The following is an 18062-nucleotide window of genomic DNA, read 5'->3' on the forward strand; positions in this document are numbered from 1 at the left end:
AAAACTATTGAATGTGCTTCTGAACCGACGACTTGGTTCGAGTCTGTCCTGTACACATCCAGGACTCATTTCTATTGCAGCCTTGGGACCAATCAGGAGTTCTCCTAATATGAATTTAGGTTCCCAAGATCACAATGGCAACTTTTTATTTTTATTTTTTTGCTTTAACATCAAAACACTGTTTATCGCAAAAAAGGACAATCTCACAAGTGCTGCACCTGATCGCCCAGTCACTAGTTTTGAGATCGTTTATGGCTTTGGATGGTCTGCTGATCATACAAATTGTTGACTTGTTCTCAGCCTAATTTGCCGCTTGTAGCAAAGACCTAAAACATGAGGACAGGTTACATTCTCAGGCCTCCAACGACGTAATCAGAGCCGCTACCGAACTGAACTCAATGAAAATTAAGGCATATAAAGACAAATGAATGCCTGATATAAACTGAGCTGCTGATCTTGTCTGAGCCTCAGTAATGTATAATTCTCAATTGAACAAAGTAATTGCTTGTGAAACACTAATGGGCGAACAAAAAGCTGAGAAACAAATGGACAAGGATACCCACAGTAACCATTAAGCTGATGGGACTGGGAGAGGGAGAGAAGAGAGTGAATGAGAGGACAGGAGTAAATTGGGGAGAGACGGCTGGTCCAGCCATCAGGCAGAACAGATTGGATAGGGTCAACTTTTTTTCTTTAAAATCAAGATACATTTTATTTCTTTTCTTAAAAAACAAACATTACAAAAAAAATCTGAATAGAGAATTAGAACAATGAACCAACAGGAGAAAAACGACATTCATTTTTTTTAACTCTCAAAAGAAAAAAAAAGAAACATCTCTTCTTGCATTTCTTAAAAAAAAGAAAAAAAAAAAGATTTAGGGGTGCCTGGCACAAGGGGTTGAATGTTGAGAAGATGCTGTAGCCATGCAGGGAGGTGGGGATTTTGTGTTGGAAGGGGTGGGGTCGCTTCACGTAGCATGGTGCATCATTAGAACGCCCAACATACAACAAAAACCGTTTCACATAGGCAGCTGATGGGCTGAGAGAAAAAAAGCCAGACCCTCTTACAGGAAGTAGTACAGGAAGTACTCTCACAAGCATACAAATTTAAACAAGTACATAAACACACACACACACACACGCTGGCTTGAAATGTGTGTTTGCGGTGGTCCGGGGTGAAGCAAACACTCAGCCGTGGCTCACCACGCCGCCGTCTAAAGAACACACCTTTAACTATTGGAACTGGTACATGAAGCAGCCGCTACAAGTGGAATACTTTTCAAAATAACAAGCTTTATTTTATCTCCACACAGGCCCACAACAAGAGGTCAGGGCACTAGTGTAATATGAAACAAGCAGGGTGATGTTTAAAAATAAAATTAAAAGAAGCTGCTTCAACCGAGAGAACAATTCGACAGGTTTTTAATCAACGAGCTGACTAATGTTGCCCTGTTAAAACATGCTCCTAGTTTAAAAGCACAAAGTACCAAAGAGAGGGTGAAGACTTCAGCCCGGCGCGTGTTGACTCAACGTCGCTTTGTAAATACAGCGCTTTAGTTACTGATACTGAGAGGCTCTGAGCTATTTTCCCTGTAATCACAGATGAGGTCAAACAAACAGGAAAAAAAAAATTGACCAGTCATATATGACCACTGATAATCCCAAGGGAGAAAAAAAAAAGAAAAACACAAGTGAACTAGTCTGTTCACACTGAGGACGGATGCTCACTAGCACTGCGCTCTTTGTTTGGATTTTCACTAAAATGCAGAGTGTAAATGATAAAGATGGGAAGGTGTGTAAGGCTGAATGTTGTGACTCTGGTGTTAAAAATTAAAAACTCTTTATATACACCAAATGGTCACATGAGCACAATGTCTTGGTTGGAGGGGGATGAAGCAAAACAAGAAAAAGCACACAGAGTCCAAACCATTGAGCCAGGCCACCAGGAGGAAAAAAAAAAAAAAGTAACAGGAACAAAACAACTCTAAACGCAGAGCAACAAAGAAAACAAAAACTTTGAGAAGAGACAGAGACATGGAGGATGGACTTCAGCAGGTACCATCTTCTAGTCTTCTCCAGAGGGTGCCTCCTCTTCCGAGCCGTCCTCCTCCTCTTCGTCTTCCTCTTCCTCATCTCCTCCTGCGGCCTCCTTTGTCGTCTTGGGGGCAGGGGAGGACTCTTTCTTCTCAGCCTCCTCCTCCTCTTCCTCCAGGGGACTCTCAGGGTCCTCCTCTTCCTCCTCTTTGGGTGAACTTTTCTCAACAGCCTTGGTGCTGGGGCGCCCCTTCCCCTTTCCTTTCATTGGGCTGGGGGTCACTGAAGGAAAAAAGCACATCAGTTGGTGATGACGATGATACAACCTCTGGGGGCAATGGACAATATTTTGGGGCTTCCAGTGTAGCCAGCGTATATCAAGAAAAACATTTCACTCTAACATCTAACGACTAACAGCATAATTTTATAGTTTTACTGCAATTTCTAAATTGTACATTAACATAACTCATATCAAAGAGTATTGTATGGATTAGAAAACACTTTTTTCAGTCTGTTTCCACCTTTTAGACCATTTTATTATGTTAAGAATTAGGATTTCTCACCTGTGGCCTTTAGTCGAGGTTTGGGGCTCTTCTTCTCCTTCTTGTCTGGCCTTCCCCGTCGAATCACCTTCTTGCCTCTTTTCTTGGAGTGACCATAGTCACTGTCATCATCATCCTCCACCATGAAGTCCTCATCGCTGCCGGACTCATCAGCTGCACACAGAAATGGGCCACATAAGAATCTCCAAGTACTGCAGCACTGTGAGTATAACTTACTGTTACACACTTTACAGACAGGGGGACTGGAATTCCAGCACCACGTAGAATGAAACAGTTTCATATAAAAACATTTGTCCATCTTTCCATCCATCCATCATAACCACCTATATTTTGTAGGGTTGTAGGACACGGGCAAACAGAGCTCTATTCCCAACTGAGTGTAAATAGCAATGTCACAAAGCTGTGGCTGTAGGAGCTTTCTAACAGCTCACCAGAACATTTTATCAAGACCTGTGATGATAATAACCTTTTCCTTCAGATTGTTTACTTTGAAGGATTTTCAGGGCCCTAAAGAGGTCAAGTATGCAATACTGTACAAGAAAAATAGACTCAACTGAATATAGTGAAGTAATACTCTAAAGCATCTTTTACATTGACAAGCACTCAAGGCCTTCAGTTCATTTTCTTTAGCAATCTGCAAACATCAATTCCATGTAATGTTTGTAATGGTTCATACACAAACACATTGGACATTTCCAACAAGTCTGAAAGGCATCAGCTTGTTAATGGCTTGTGTGTAGCATTTGGTGAAGGCATGTTTTACAGTGCCATTGTACATACGGTCCATGTAGGGTTCCTCTTGGTCTTCGTGCTCTTCATCCTCGCTTCCCCCGTCGCCCAGCAGGATCTCCCTCTGTTTGGACACGGCCTTGGAGGCCGCCTGGCGCACTGTACGCTTTCGACTCACTTCCCTGTCATCATCACTGTCATCTACACAAAGGACACACAGGTACACAATGATTCACAATGTAACAGGTAAAAAACAAAAGACAAAAGACCACAGAGTGAGACATCTCAACTTTCTTTCTTTCTTTGGAACCACCTATATCACCTTTAGGGTAAGTGAAAAACGTTATAATTCATAACTAGCTGGATACTGATTGTGTCATTTTTAATGTCATCGATTTCTTAGATATTTCTTAGATATTTTATAATTTTTGTTACTGGCAATGTTTCAGCGATTCCCTGCTCTACTTTTCTCCAACTTGTCCATCATGACAGTGTAGTGTTTCTGGATCAGTTCAAGCTTGTGAGAGTTGGTCAGGTGTGCTTGTCTGGCTGTTTCAGAACAAAAGAAAGGTAATGCAGACCCCCTGAAATGATTGTTTCATTGGTAATCAATCTGTTAAAATTAGACAACACCTGCAAGCTTAAACTAAATTCACGTGATATAAAAGGCAGCAAATCATTAATCATAAAGCTGGAACCAGCAAATATATTCAGCTGATGTTATTGTATATTTTGTTTGATAAATATCTTTAAAAACAGGTTGATGATCAAATTGGTTGCAGATTAATTTTCTGTTTTAGCTACCTCCCACATCAAACTTTCGCAAAGGGATTTTCACTGCTTACATGTAATCCAAACTACACGTGAAACACTACAAACATCCAGCTCTCTGCTCAGTAAAGCCAGACCTATTGTGAAGTTTTGAATGGCATGTTTTGCACAATACATGATATATTGCATAAATCTAGATTTGGAAAAAACTCAAAGTTTTCCTTTAGCTTTCATGGCTGGGCAAAATGAGCCTGTTGGTAGCAATCACCCAGGGGTTCTAACCATCCAGTTCACCTGGGGTGTATTCCAGGGAACAAAGCAAAGCAATTCTGGATTACAATGCATTTAAATGGAACATATACTGCCATGATGTGTAATGAAAAGCCACAATGCAGGGATGCTGTTTTTCCTGTGAAGGACAAATGAAGTGCTACACTGCCAGGTCCGCTGAAATTACTGATTGCACAAACATTGTGCCTGTAAACATTAATCCTTCATCAACCTGTGATGACACAGAAATATAAAAAGTTATTTTTTAGCATTTAAACTTATGAACTATCAATGTCGTTAAGACTATCACCTGGCTGACCGCAAAAGATGACAGTGATTGATCGATCAATCGGGCTCATCAATCACACTTCTGACCTACAGTCATCCATCAAAGCAGAGCATCAGAGTGTTGGGGAATGATAGAGGCAAACTGACTCAGTCAGTCACCATCAGGTGGAAGTGTGGGAGGAATAAACTTGTCTGGGAAAGCAGTGCTGCCTGTCAACCACCAAGCTGAAGTCATTTTAGATATTCACATGCTAAAACATGAATATCAAAGTACCAATGCCTCTTATTATTTTAGATAGTAGCATAGGGCCACCATGGCCTTGCTGCCTGGACTTCCAAAACATCCTGGATCCCACGGCTAGAATATATTGCCTGGCAGCACAGAATAAAGTCAGCTGGAAACGGACTTATTTTGTTTTCAGTCATATTTAATTTAGGTACAGTGGCCCTCATTTATCAAACTAACGTATGGAAGAAAACCATGCATATGACCATTTCCACGCAAGCTTCGGCATTTATCAATTTGGATGTGAGCGGAAGCTACAATCAGATCTCATGTCAGGTCTGAGCTCGTGTCTGCAAATCTGAGTCTGTTGATTTGCGGTGCAGCACAGCAAAATCCGGCTGAGTCTGAAAGTAATTATCAAACAAACCTCAGCTGTCATTAAGCATAAGCAGTCACATCTTTAGAACAGGTCAAAAGGGATTCTTAAAACGAATAAAACAAAATAAAAAAATGTTATTTAAAAAAGCCCAGGTTTTTACTGAGAAAGTGTGCGATATTATTTTGGCCTGTTCAGTTTTGCACAACATTGCATTAGTGAACGGAGTGCCTTTGATGTGCCGGCGCTGCCAGGATGCCGATCTCCATCTCGGAAAAGTTTATCTTCTTGCCTATAGGACAATACCTGACATACTGTAAATCAACGTTAATTTCCATTAATAATCGTGCCAGTACTGAAAAAACAACTGCTTTGACTTCGATCAATCTAAAATAGAAACGTGATAAGGAAAGAAACTGGTCTGTTACCTGCAGCCCGTTTTCTCTTTGGCCCCCTCTTAGCGGGCTTCTCAGGCTTGGCTTTCTTTGCCTTTTTCCCTCTTTTTTCTTCATAGTCACTTCCTCCATCTTCATCCTCCTCCTCTCCAAAGTCATTGTCTTCTTCATCGCTGCCAAAGTCTTCTGTAGCAGCAATACAGAGGGAAGTCATGGAGAGGAACAATCTGTCTGAGCCAACCTTCTCATCTAAATCAGACAACAGAGCAACTTACCTGCTGAATCATTTTTGGATTTGGAGAGCTTTTCATCAGACTCCTCACTAGAACAGAGATCAGGACAAAACAAAGTCTTAGCAACTAAAGTAAGGGTACCCAGGGGCATTATGAACAAGGAACAGATTTGAATCTGCATTTCATTTACCAACAATTTAACTTGAAATAAACAAACTCGGCAGGGTAAGCAATACAGAACGGGTACTGAGAACTGATCAAAAAGTCGCCCCGTAAGCTCCCGAGTAAAGATGTAAGGAACGGTTCTGTTTTTGCTCTCATTTCTCATGAAATTAAATAAACAAATCTGTTCTTGCTATGCACTCTACATGGTAAATTCAGATTTGACACATAGATTTGCTTACATGCCTGTGTTTACTTAATCTGATATCTATCTGTAGGTATAACATACCAACACGCTGTTGAGATGATCATCACACCAGTGCTTGTTATTATGGCTGGGACAAACAGACAATATAAAAAGGGCCATTTCCCCTCACACTAAGCCACAAATGTCATCAATTATTGAGAGATGGAGCAAATACATTGTAAACTGAAGGAATGTAGCTGCCTAATCAATTTGCCAAAGTAAGCTTCCTTCAAATTGTTTCAAACCATTCATTAAAACTTCTCATATTCATGTGTTTCAAAACAAATGAAATCCAGATTTAAAGCATTTTCATATACACATGGTCACATATTGTCCCTGCTGGCCTGATCACAATTCTGATTCTAACTCGGCCAATAACTGATCATCTCAGTGATTGGCTGAATTAGAGATGTGAAAGTGGGTGGGATCAGAGCTACTCTTTCAAGCACTCTTTTCATTCTCCACCAACAATTCGTCTACAGCGCCTTTACAGCCTTTGAGAAGAGACTGTCCAAACATACCCTCCATTATCCCCATGTGCACCACACAGTAAGTCTCAGCACACATCAGTGTGTGCATTTAAAAGTGTAGGAATAATTATGTATCAAACATGGTTAAACAAGTTGTACAAACTAGTCCATCTATTGTGTTCAGGTTTGCCATGTGTATATCTGGTTGATTAGACCTAGACCTCCACGTAAGTACTTCAGAATATTTAAACTTGATGCATTATCACATAACGTAGCTTTGTCAGCTGTTGGCTAGGTAAGCTGTTAGCGCTGTTAGCTTTCATGCTGCATGGTTCGAAACAAACTTTGTTGCCCTCTAACCGGGGATGACAGAAAATGCATGTATCATGGATACATTGCTCTTTAAACTCAATGAGAGAACTGATGTGTTGAGAATTACCTGAAAGCCTAACCCTTCCACAGTACCGGTTGGGCTTTCTGGGATTTTTCTATATTGTATTTGACTATAAATTACATCTTGTATAAACAAAAATACATTTTGTCTCCAGCATAGACACTGAGGGGACAGCAATAAGGAGGAGGCCAGCACAGCTCAGCTGCTCTAAGCAGGAACACAGCTAAAGCGGGCCGACTCAGACCCATAGAAAAACCTATACGATTTTGGAGCAGTCGTACATCACAAGTATCATCCATGATAAATCAAATGCAGCTCTCCTGCCTCCCCCACAGTTTCCTCCACCTGAGTTTCTTTCTCTCTACACTCTTCCAGCTCACCCACAAGCCCTGCTCTGCCTGACACATGGCTATAGCACACCTGGCTGTCTCCTCACCTTAATGTTTTAACAAGACTGTTGTTGTTGAATTGTCATCAACACCATCACATTTTATATCATATTTGTTACTGTAAGGAAATGAGGAAGACCCGATGACAGTAAAACTGGTTTCAAAGTCACCATTAGAACTGTAATGGCATTATTGATTATTCATACAAGTACTCTGTATCAGCAAGTAACCAAATCTGAGAACCTGTGGTTGGTGTGAGGAAAAGAAAGTCGTATTGGTGCATCCCTACTTTCCAACTTGTTCAAACAGATGTTGCTGTGTCTCTTAAGGACAAATATCCTGCACCTCTCTGCATGTGTTGAAGTGGTTAATTTGAACATTTAAGTGTGTCATGCGTTCAAGAGGAGAAGCATAAAATTGATATAGATTTAAAAAGTCGAAGCACTAAAATTTTCTTCCAGTCCCTCCTGAGGGCTCACCTGTCATCCTGTGAGTTCTTTGAGCGCTTGTGCTTGGGCTCACGAGGGGCTGTGCGCACCTTCTTAGGCTTACTGTCACCATACTCCTCATCTGCAAAGAAGGGACAAGATTTTAGACATTCACTCTCTTGCATCAGCAAACAAGGACATGTCCATATTACACATGATTATACTGTATTTTTAACTTTTACATCAGGTGGTGGTACCTTCATCTGTCAGATTAGCCAAAAGGAGACGTTACTGTTTGTTATTTGATTCATTAACAATTAAGTGACTTTCCTAAAAGTGTAACATATTACATAATTTACTATATATGCATATAATATCATATAAAATATGATACATTATGATATCCACTGTTACTATCACATATATTACCAAAATCATCTTCTGGATTCTCTTACCTGCATCATCCGACTCATTGAATTGTGAGTAGTTCACCACTTTCCTGTTCCTGTGAAGAAGTACACACACTGCATCAGATTACATTTACACAGGACAAAGTTACATCACCTGACATTAGACACAGCTATGGGTGCTGGAGGGCAACACAGCAACTGCATGGCAGGGCCAGCAATTCTACAGGCTGCAACAAGTCAGCTGTGTGTGAATGTGTGGATGGTATTAGTTGTTTTGAGAAGCCATAATCAGCCTCCAGCTGGGGCACTGAACTGGACACTTCTCTGCCTTCTACAGTTTCCAAGGCCAATTTGGCAAAGTGTTTGAGGGAAGCCTCAGGTAACAGTAGCCAACTATACTTCAGGTAACACACGACTCGAGAAGGTGTGTTGGTACAGTTAGAACTACAGAAAAACAATGCATCATTCACTGTTATGCATTATCTGAGGTATTTTTCACACACTCTGTAAGACATGGTAATAGATTTAAAAGAAAACAAAAGGCAAAATAAATCAAAATGGAGTAAAGACATATTTTGACACTAAAAATGTCTAAACACACAGTACTGAGTCAAACATTTGACACACAGGCATTTGATGCAGTGATCACTTTGAACAACTGGTGGCACCACAGCTCATCTGCAAGCATTGCCTGGAACCTACGCATCTGCAGATCCTAACCAGGTTAAATACCAAGCCGGAGTAGTGTGGTCGAGTGCGTGTGTGTGTGTAGGTGGGGGGAGGGTGAGGGCCTCATAAACTTTTACAAGTACTTGGATTACAACTACACACCGACCCTCACCATGGTAAAAGCCATAGACATGTGCAACAACAGCTAGTGACATGCAGCCGAGCTTGCCACACATTATCATTCACATCTCAGGGATATCAGAGAACAAGATACTATTTTTCCTACGAGCGCCGTGATAGTGAGTCACCAAACTTTTGTGTTATGGTAACTTTCTAGGAAGTGTGCGATCTTGGCGAGTTTTCAAAACAGGGCCATGATTCATTCTCATTTCTCAGTGAGCACCACCCTTTTCCTAACCATCACTGTCAATCGGATACTTGAAATAGATGAAGGGACTACTATTTTGATAGTTTAAGAATGGCTAAGAATGGCAGATTTATCGGCCTACCTCTAATATTTATCAGTACTGAATAGTTATAGCATATCAAATAGCAGGGGACCTGGCTATCAGACCATCAAACACAGTTCACTCTACAGCTTTTAGATATGTTTGATCGGGTGTTTCTTCCGGCTAGACATGTTGCCCCCGTCCGCTTTGTATTTTGCATTACAAATATTGCAGCGAGTGTTGCTCTGTGCACTGTGACTTCTTGCAGGGGTGGCAACTTGCTCTCAACTGTTCCCCCAAACATCACTCTAAAAACGCTATCTCAAGTATCACAATATGGCTTTGGTTGATTTTACGAGAATCTGTACTCTGTATTACCAACATAATTCTCTCAGCACAGTGTTTGGTACCCAACTCTCAGTCAATCTCAGTCAATTCTTAGTCAATATCTTGGTTTTTTTTCGACTGTTGGTCAGACAAAAAGTTCATCATAAAAGCAATCTATTGTGAACCCTATACTTTCCTTTTGACATAAAAAGTGATTAACAAAGAGTTTTGACGGTATTTTCTAAAACTCCACTAAGCAGTCTTGGAAATGTAAGTGTCTTTCTAAAATGAAAGCCAAATGGATTGTTTATGAATTATATGGATAGTGTGGGGAGTAGTTATTTCCTCGTGGTGAGAGCAGAATAGTCAGAATTATAAGACAGGACAGTCATCATATTACTATTTTAGTTCAGCTTGCCCTAATAAGTTGTGCAATGTTATATATAAAAAAGGGTTGTGTAGAGTAAAGTATCAAACAGCACATGTGGCAATAATCATTATCCTCTCAGCTAGTCACATGACTATTTTAAAACTTTAAACAGCTGTTCCAAACACAATAGCACATGTCGAAAATGGCTGCCCAATCAGAGAAGAACAGCCTTCAGCCTTCAGCCTTCAGGTGGGAAAATAATCTGGCAACCGCATGTAACAGTTGTCTGTATACGTCATACATAAAGAGTAACCAGAAGAGGAGGGACTGTGGATATACACACCATTATAATAACAAAGCAGCATCTTCACACCACTCTCACATATAAATATAATCACTTACAATCAGGAATATGTATACGAAAAAGTTCAAATTGGCACTGGTGAAAAGGTGCAGGTGAAAAATAAAGAAAAATTACACTAAATGGGTGAAATCATGGTTACTGTGACGAACATACGGGGCTCTCCCTTTCTTATTTAATTTCTCCTCTCCTGCACTGATTCACTTAGCTGAACAGCCAATCAAAGTGCTTTCTCTTACTGACTCTGAGGGCTGACAAGTGATAACAGTGTAGGTTGAACGGTGCTGCGCTGGAGGCTAGGTACTAGTTTATGTTAGCGGGGTCCACTATAATCTAACACTAGCTACTGTTGCTCTCTTAGTGCGGTGGAGAGAGGCCCTGAGATGAGGCACTCCAAAAGGTATGACTTTATGCGCCCTCTGACCTATGTCCCTCACATGATTACAACATAACAAATTACCCACTGGCCTTTACAGGCAATCGCGAGGGGAGGGAAAGGTCTAATTTTTCACGTCCTGTTAAAATTGCTAATGTATGGGGAAAAATAAATAGCAAATTAACTAATTGTTCAACAGAACCACTTTAAGATCAACTCTGAGGACTAGCGAACATCTGACCCTTGAAGATCTGGGCCTTTTAAGCAGTGTGTCTTTTTAAAGCTCATTTTATATTTGTGGAGAACAGTCATCCTCCTCTTCTTGTGCACATCACTACTGATCCAATTACCACAAACTTACTAAAACTGTAGTAAATTCAAGTTTGCACAATAAGTAAATAAAAGACGAGTTGTGCCTTTTTTTGCAACATCAGAGAGATCAGTTAAGTTTTAAAGGTAAAGTAACAACAAATCACTCTACTTCATAACATTTTTCAAATGAGAGACTGCATATGGAACATATATCCGCCTGTCATATTGCGACTAGCCATGTTCCGATCTCCATACTTCCCGTACTTACTATACTTAGTTTGAGTACTTAGGGTGTTCCGATATCAATCGCAGAGAAAAGAAGTGTACCTAAAGGACCCGGATGGGGCCCTCATAACGGCAAAAAACGTTGAGTATGCAACAATGCACACTTCACGCACTCTACGGCTGCCATCTTGTCTACATAGCGGAAGAAGTGGAGCCAGGCAGAGGCGCTCAGCTCGGACCATTTTTTTTTAAAATGGCTATATGGTTCAAGCTGCTCAAGTGTGAGGATTTCATGTTTTTCTTTGTCATGTGATCTTAAACAGAATAATTGGAATTGCCATCCAGATTTTAAATGCGTTTGGACAACAAGATATTTCCATATGCTGCCGTTTTTCCTAGCTCCTCCCCTTTTACCCATAAAATACTGATCATGGAAAAAACATTTGCTAAAGCTCAATGACTCATTACATTCAAAGTAGAGAAAAGTACCAGATGCCATTGTGCAACATGATCTCTGATGGAGACCAGGAATTAGAAGTTGACCGATTTTAAAGGCCGATATTGTAACAAATGTTGGGAGAAGGAAAAAGTTGACAGCCGATAGCCAGGCAGAGGCGCTCAGCTCGGAACATTTTTAAAAAAAAAATGGCTACCGAGACAACAGCGCCTATAGCGGAGCCATATTGCAGCATTGTAAATGTTAAAAAGTAAAGTCACAGATGTCTTTTGTTCACCGTTCAAAGCAGGATGTTTTTGGTGGGTGACGAGCCGCAGCGGCTGTCACAATCGTAATGTCCGGTAAGGGCACCATGGAGTATTAGATTTGGAACAACACTCACCAGCTGAAATCTGTGTACTTAGTAAGTGCAGATAGTGTACTACGTTTAAGTGTACTCATATAAGTACAAATATCGAAACACAGCACAGGTATCTACTGATGTTGACAGGTGCATTTCCTGCATCTCTGACTCATTAAAATTTGAAAGGACACAGTGAATTCACGGTCCATACGTCCAGAGCACTCAATATATGTTGTTACAATGTAGATAAATCGTTGTTGAAATAAGGAAACGCCTTATCCCTATGCCTCAGGAATTGGGCTGAGTTGAATCCACATAAATAAACCACTAGTTAGTTTATTTCAAAATTACATAGACAAGTGAATCAGGATGATGTGATAGGACTGTACCCAACTTGGGTTTTTATCAGTTGAAAGGGATTTAGCTGTTCAACTGAAACAGTGAACTGTTCGGCTTTTTTTCAGTTTAGTCTTACACTAAATTTCTCTATCAGGCTTCATCGCTATGTTTTACCTGCAGCCACAGACTTGCATTTTAACGCCTGTCATTCACCTGTGATGTGAAAATATCAGATTTCCACAGTCAGAGAAAGTAGAAGTGTGAGTCTTGCTCATGGTTAAGTTATAAAACCCCAATGCACCACTGAGTGTATCTGCTGCTCTCCTGACTGCACCAGCAGGGCTGCAGCTACACATTTTGGTGGCCTGGGCCAGATTAGGGTGTGGCGTCTCTAAATTGCAGCTGCTCTAATCAGCTAACCATCATCGCATGGTGTCAGTTAGATTTTCTTGTAATTAATCGGACGGCCAATATAAAAGTATATTTATCATTACCTTTAAATATAATTTGTCATTGAGACATCATCACTGATCCATTTTGTAGTCTGTGTTTTATCCTGTTTTTTATGTAATCTGATAAGATCTGTCTCCTACTTACTGGTTCAACAACTTTCAGGGGAAAGCCCTAGATGTACCAGTTTTTTGTTTTCAGAATTGGGTTTTCATTTGTTTAACATGTGGGTCCCGGGGACTCACTGTACAAAAACCCTATTGATATCACTGGCAAAAAATGTACAAAACAAGTAATAAATCAAATCAAACAAAAACATGATTCTAAGACTGTTGGTACGTGACAAGAAGTGTAATTCTCAGTTTTTGAAGGTGTAGTTGTTTTGCTGATGATACAAGTTGCACCCATATGCTACCTATATTAAAAAAATAGAAATGTACAATTTTTTTTATTAAATAATTACCAGTGTCTCATGGCTGACACTTTTAAGTTTACCAATAATTTAAAATGTTTGTATTTTAAAAGGTTTCAACCCTGTAGTTTGAGCACACCTGAAGGTAAGAAGGGCTGAGATGTAAGTGAGCTAAAATGATGTAATATTTCAAAGCTCAGATCAAACCACATGTACCCGATATCACTATTACAAATAAATTGATCATGCCTTCCTCTGAAACTGGAAATAAGGAAGATGACATGTTTGACTTTCTAGCCCACGCTCCATGGCTCTGCCAAAATGAAGCAGTTTGATGAGCACAACAGCCAGCCATGATTGTTGTTCTTCTGTGAGCAAAAGTTGCATAGCGCCACCTACTGAATTGAAATGTGTCGATGTGGAGCTTATTCAGTCAATGAATACAATTTTGCTTTGTATTATAGGCTCTATTTATCAATATTAATATTAATAGGCAACCATTTAATTACTGGAATAACATTTAATAATAAAAATCTAAATCTGTGTTTCTTTAAGTGTGTAAAACAGTGGGCCTGCAATGCCACAATAATAATTTTGAGTTATATTTATTATTATTATTATTATTATTACTATATACACTGTATACAAACAATGGTATACAAATATTATTTCATATCAGAGGGGAAGGTTGTGGTTTATAATCCTCCAAATATTCATGACTAATTTATGAATATGGAGATTCCTACTTCTTTTTTTTATGTACATGTTATTCACATCTCATTCAATATTTTTATTATTTTATTTTGAATAAGGCCTCTAAAAACTTGTCTGATCCCAAATAATGTAACCTCAATTCCCCCCTGGAGAAAGAGCAGATAGTTGCGTAAAACATATCCATTTAGAAGCCTAATATAATGCGTTCAAACGCTGGAAAAACACAAGATTTATCGAGAAGACCCGACTATACTGGTTTTGATAGCATAAAACGACTTGTAGTTGAGGTAAGGAAAGTTTAAGTTTGCATGAGAGGGGCTCGGAGACACCTCATGCGTTCTAATCACATTGAGGATCTTGCATTGTGGGGGTGTGGTGACTTTTTGTAGTTCTCCGCCTTCCTCTGACATCAGCCAGCAGTGTTAATTTACTGCCAGCGCTGAATGTAGAGCTGCTCTCCCTATTTTTTTTTTTTTTTTTTTTCCTTTTCCAACGACGACATTTTTGTTCAACAGCACACACATGTCCACGTTCAGTAGCGACAGAAATAAGGACCAAGCCACGAAACACGATATAAAAGGGACTGCATGCCTAGTCTGCGCGGTAACAAGATCAAATCCCGAGGCCGAACACCACCTCCTCCTTTTTTCAGCTTTGGTGAGGGAGGGGGGGTATTAGCGTTTCAGAGCCTCCCCTGGATGAATGGGTAGCCATATTCTCATTCTCAGTCAGAGAGGGAAAAATGTTATCAGACCTGGCATAAGTGAGCCGTTAAACGTAGATGGTTAAATCACACCGCCTAATTTTCCGCCTGGCCTACATAGCGGCCAACAATGCACATCATGGATCCGTTTAAAAGCATGCTAGACACGACACGGCGGCGGGCTGCGCGTATCTCCAACAAGACATGGCGAACAGTCCACACTGCTGGGATCCATGTTAGAAAAAAACGAGGGTGCACACACGCGAAGGGAAACACACGCACACACTCCCATTATTTTTTCATGAAATAAACATATCTCCAGCTCATAAAACACAGCATGGTCGAGACGTGCATGTTATCTGCGATGCCCTGCCAGCACGGTGTCGTTAATAACGTGCGGAGAGCAGAGGACGGATATAGCACACCTACCTCACTGGTCTTGACATTTTGCAGGAATACTGTAGAGGTTAAGGATGTAAGAAAGGGGGGAGAAGAAAAAGCACAGGGGGAAAAAAAGAAATATAGATTCCCGCTCTGCAAAACACCGAGGGGACCGAGGTTGACGCACGACTCCACCGTCCGAGCTAGCGCGTGAAAATAAAAGTACGGCAGCGGCTTGTCCTCCACACGCAAATATTCTTAATTTTTTTTACCTTCAGCTACTCAAAATGGTGAATAAAACAAACTGAAACTGCAGCCTGTGTGCAACCAAACCCCGCGGCCTTGAGGGGTGGGATCTCGACGACAAGCACCGCCCCTACGAAGCTCTGAGAGGAGCATCGCGTCACTCTGCTGCTCCCATTGGCTGATTTGAACGACGACTTTTCTTTGTACTGGATACATTGGCTGCTCGTCAAAACACTTTTAGCAAATAGTTCCCCGCCTTCTTAAGCAGGCTCGGTTGAATTAGCACTGTTAAGAAAACAAAAAGAGGCCCTCAGGTCGGATGCAAACATTGAATTCAGTGTGGGTCCCAAAAGACCATAAAGGAATATTGCAGTTATAGGTTACAACGTGCACAAACATCATGTATATGTTATTATAGAATTTAATGTATTTCAAGATTCACACTGACTGTTAAATGGCTGATCCTGAGACCAAGCTTCTTCTGTTTCACCTGGCAGACTGCTGCAGCATGAGATGCAGGTTGGAAGCATCATAGCATTACAGCTGCAATGTCTTTAGTTTACACATTTTCTTTCATGGATAGATTTAACAGAATTTGGCTTTCCTCTTTTACATTTTAAGAGCTATAATAAGAGTCTATTACCAAATTGTACAAAGTCAAATAATAAAAAAATAATAATAATTTGCCACTCCCCTACCCTTACATACCTTTGAGTCCTCTACACTGACCCAGCATAACCCCAGTTTTTTCATATGGTTCAAATAAGTTGACATGTAAACATGTGCCTGTTCTTGACTTGTGTTTAACACTGTTACGATGTTGCTCCATGTTGGGATGAATGGATAAACAGAAGTTAATATGATTACTGTTAGATTCATAGACAGCACTTTACGGTATCCTGGTTTTAAAAATGGTGACAAACTGAATTTGCTATGACAGCAGAAAGGGTTTGTTCATTATACTGTGCATGAAAGTATTTCTATAACTAGCCCAAGAGCAGAATGAGTTTTAGGGTTAATAACTAGGCTACCAACTTCATCATCCGCATGATGAAAGTGTTCCTTCTGTGACAGCTGTCTATTAAAATCATATATCTGAACAAAGAATTGTGCAGTAGAAATACCATGGGTGCAGAGACTGCTCAAAACATAACATAGCCTTGAATCCATACCATTTAAATGTGGTTACACACAATGATTTTTTTTTTTTTTTTTTTTTTACCACTTATTGAATTTTATGATACAGAGTAGTCACTACGCTGCACAGTCTAGGGCAGATTCATTGTCAATACGGACATTATAGGCTGAGAATTTAATGTACATTTAATGTACTACAGCTTGCAGTCTTGTAGCTTTATGGACTCGCGCTAATGTAACATTGACTTCTTTGATGCGACAGGTTTTTGATCAGAAACTAAGTTGACAGAATTCTTATGACAAGGTTTTTCGACTTGTTATTGTTAGCATTAAGCATGCTAAATATAACGTGCCAGCAGGAGCAGGCTTGTGCAGTTGTGCATTCCTGATTTTCCATTTTTAGGAGCCAGCCTGTTTCTGGTTCACGTGTAACCCAGCATGCATTAAGACTTAATCATCGTAGTGAGATGCTAATCCAACGCCAATTTGGCAAGTGCTGAAGTTGCATGCTACATAACCATCTAACCCTGACCCTAACCCACTGATATATTATATGTGGAGAACTGATTTAAGTTTAACAATAACGAGCTGTGCCTGATTAGTTGCTCGATATGGCAGCCATACACATTAACACTTTTAATTAAGAGGACAAGGCCTGTCTTCTGCCTCCACCATCAGACCATCAAACCTCATGTTTGCAAGTTGCAAGTTGTCTAGTGTACTAATGAGTGTTACAGTCCAGCAGGACTATTAGCGTGGCTGGAGACTTCAATTTTTTTTTTCCCTTTGGCAGAGACAAAAAAATGTTTATAATACTGTGTTTGCTTGAAACCAGTTTTTAAAATCTTAACCAACTTGCTTGGCAAAATGATACAAATATTTTGCGAACCAAAATCTTCCTTTCTCTACTTGCGTCACTGCAAAGACCATTCATACTTACAGTAATGGTGTGTTTCCTACAGAAAGCAAAGCTATTTTCTTTTGCACATCTAGATTACGTAAAAACCCTTTTACCTGGAGGAGCTGTGCGTGTGAACACAAATGTTTGCATTATTTCCCCGGAATTTACCCTGCCAGCTCTCTAGTCCTAAGTCCTGGGTGAACCACATGTGTGAATGAAGTAGACAGTTGACAACAGACAATGCTGTTCTGTGCTGCATGTGGGAACATGTAAATGTGGACATTATCCTGATCTTAATCTCTGGATATTTTTTGCATTCATATGTGAAAGGGGCTGTAGAAAGTCAATGGAAGCCTGGCGGCGCCAGTGGTGTGATGCAAATGACATGGTCTCCACTGTTGAGGGTAGAGCCAGAGCCTTCTGGAGGAATAACCCCTCACATCAGATTCTGCTCTGATTTCCAGCTATAAATCCATGGTAGGAGAGCTCAAAGATGACCTTTTTC

The 18062-nt window shown here is 40.3% G+C and overlaps 1 protein-coding gene across 2 annotated transcripts; it reads right to left on the reverse strand.

The window, feature by feature from the left end:
- Positions 1-684: 684 nt before the first annotated feature.
- On the reverse strand, positions 685-15618 carry nucks1a (nuclear casein kinase and cyclin-dependent kinase substrate 1a). Of its 2 annotated transcripts, none has more exons than XM_037101615.1 (8): positions 15322-15618; positions 8431-8480; positions 8027-8117; positions 5928-5974; positions 5686-5835; positions 3378-3527; positions 2598-2750; positions 685-2316 (listed from the first exon to the last, which is right to left on the reverse strand). In XM_037101615.1, exons 1-8 carry the CDS (start codon positions 15336-15338, stop codon positions 2066-2068), a joined length of 909 nt encoding a protein of 302 aa, XP_036957510.1. In that variant the 5' UTR covers positions 15339-15618; the 3' UTR covers positions 685-2065. The 2 variants fall into 2 exon arrangements, with proteins under 2 accessions (XP_036957510.1, XP_036957509.1); XM_037101614.1 differs by having other exon boundaries at positions 5686-5838; positions 15322-15615.
- Positions 15619-18062: the final 2444 nt, after the last annotated feature.

Source organism: Acanthopagrus latus, chromosome 6 (assembly GCF_904848185.1).
Source record: "Acanthopagrus latus isolate v.2019 chromosome 6, fAcaLat1.1, whole genome shotgun sequence".
NCBI lineage: Eukaryota > Metazoa > Chordata > Actinopteri > Spariformes > Sparidae > Acanthopagrus > Acanthopagrus latus.

Coding starts and splice junctions, on each gene's coding strand:
- nucks1a (XM_037101614.1), bottom strand. Junction 8,118..8,430: donor CAATGAGTCGGATGATGCAG/GTAAGAGAATCC, acceptor CCTTCTTTGCAG/ATGAGGAGTATGGTGACAGT. Junction 2,317..2,597: donor ACCTCGACTAAAGGCCACAG/GTGAGAAATCCT, acceptor TTTTTCCTTCAG/TGACCCCCAGCCCAATGAAA.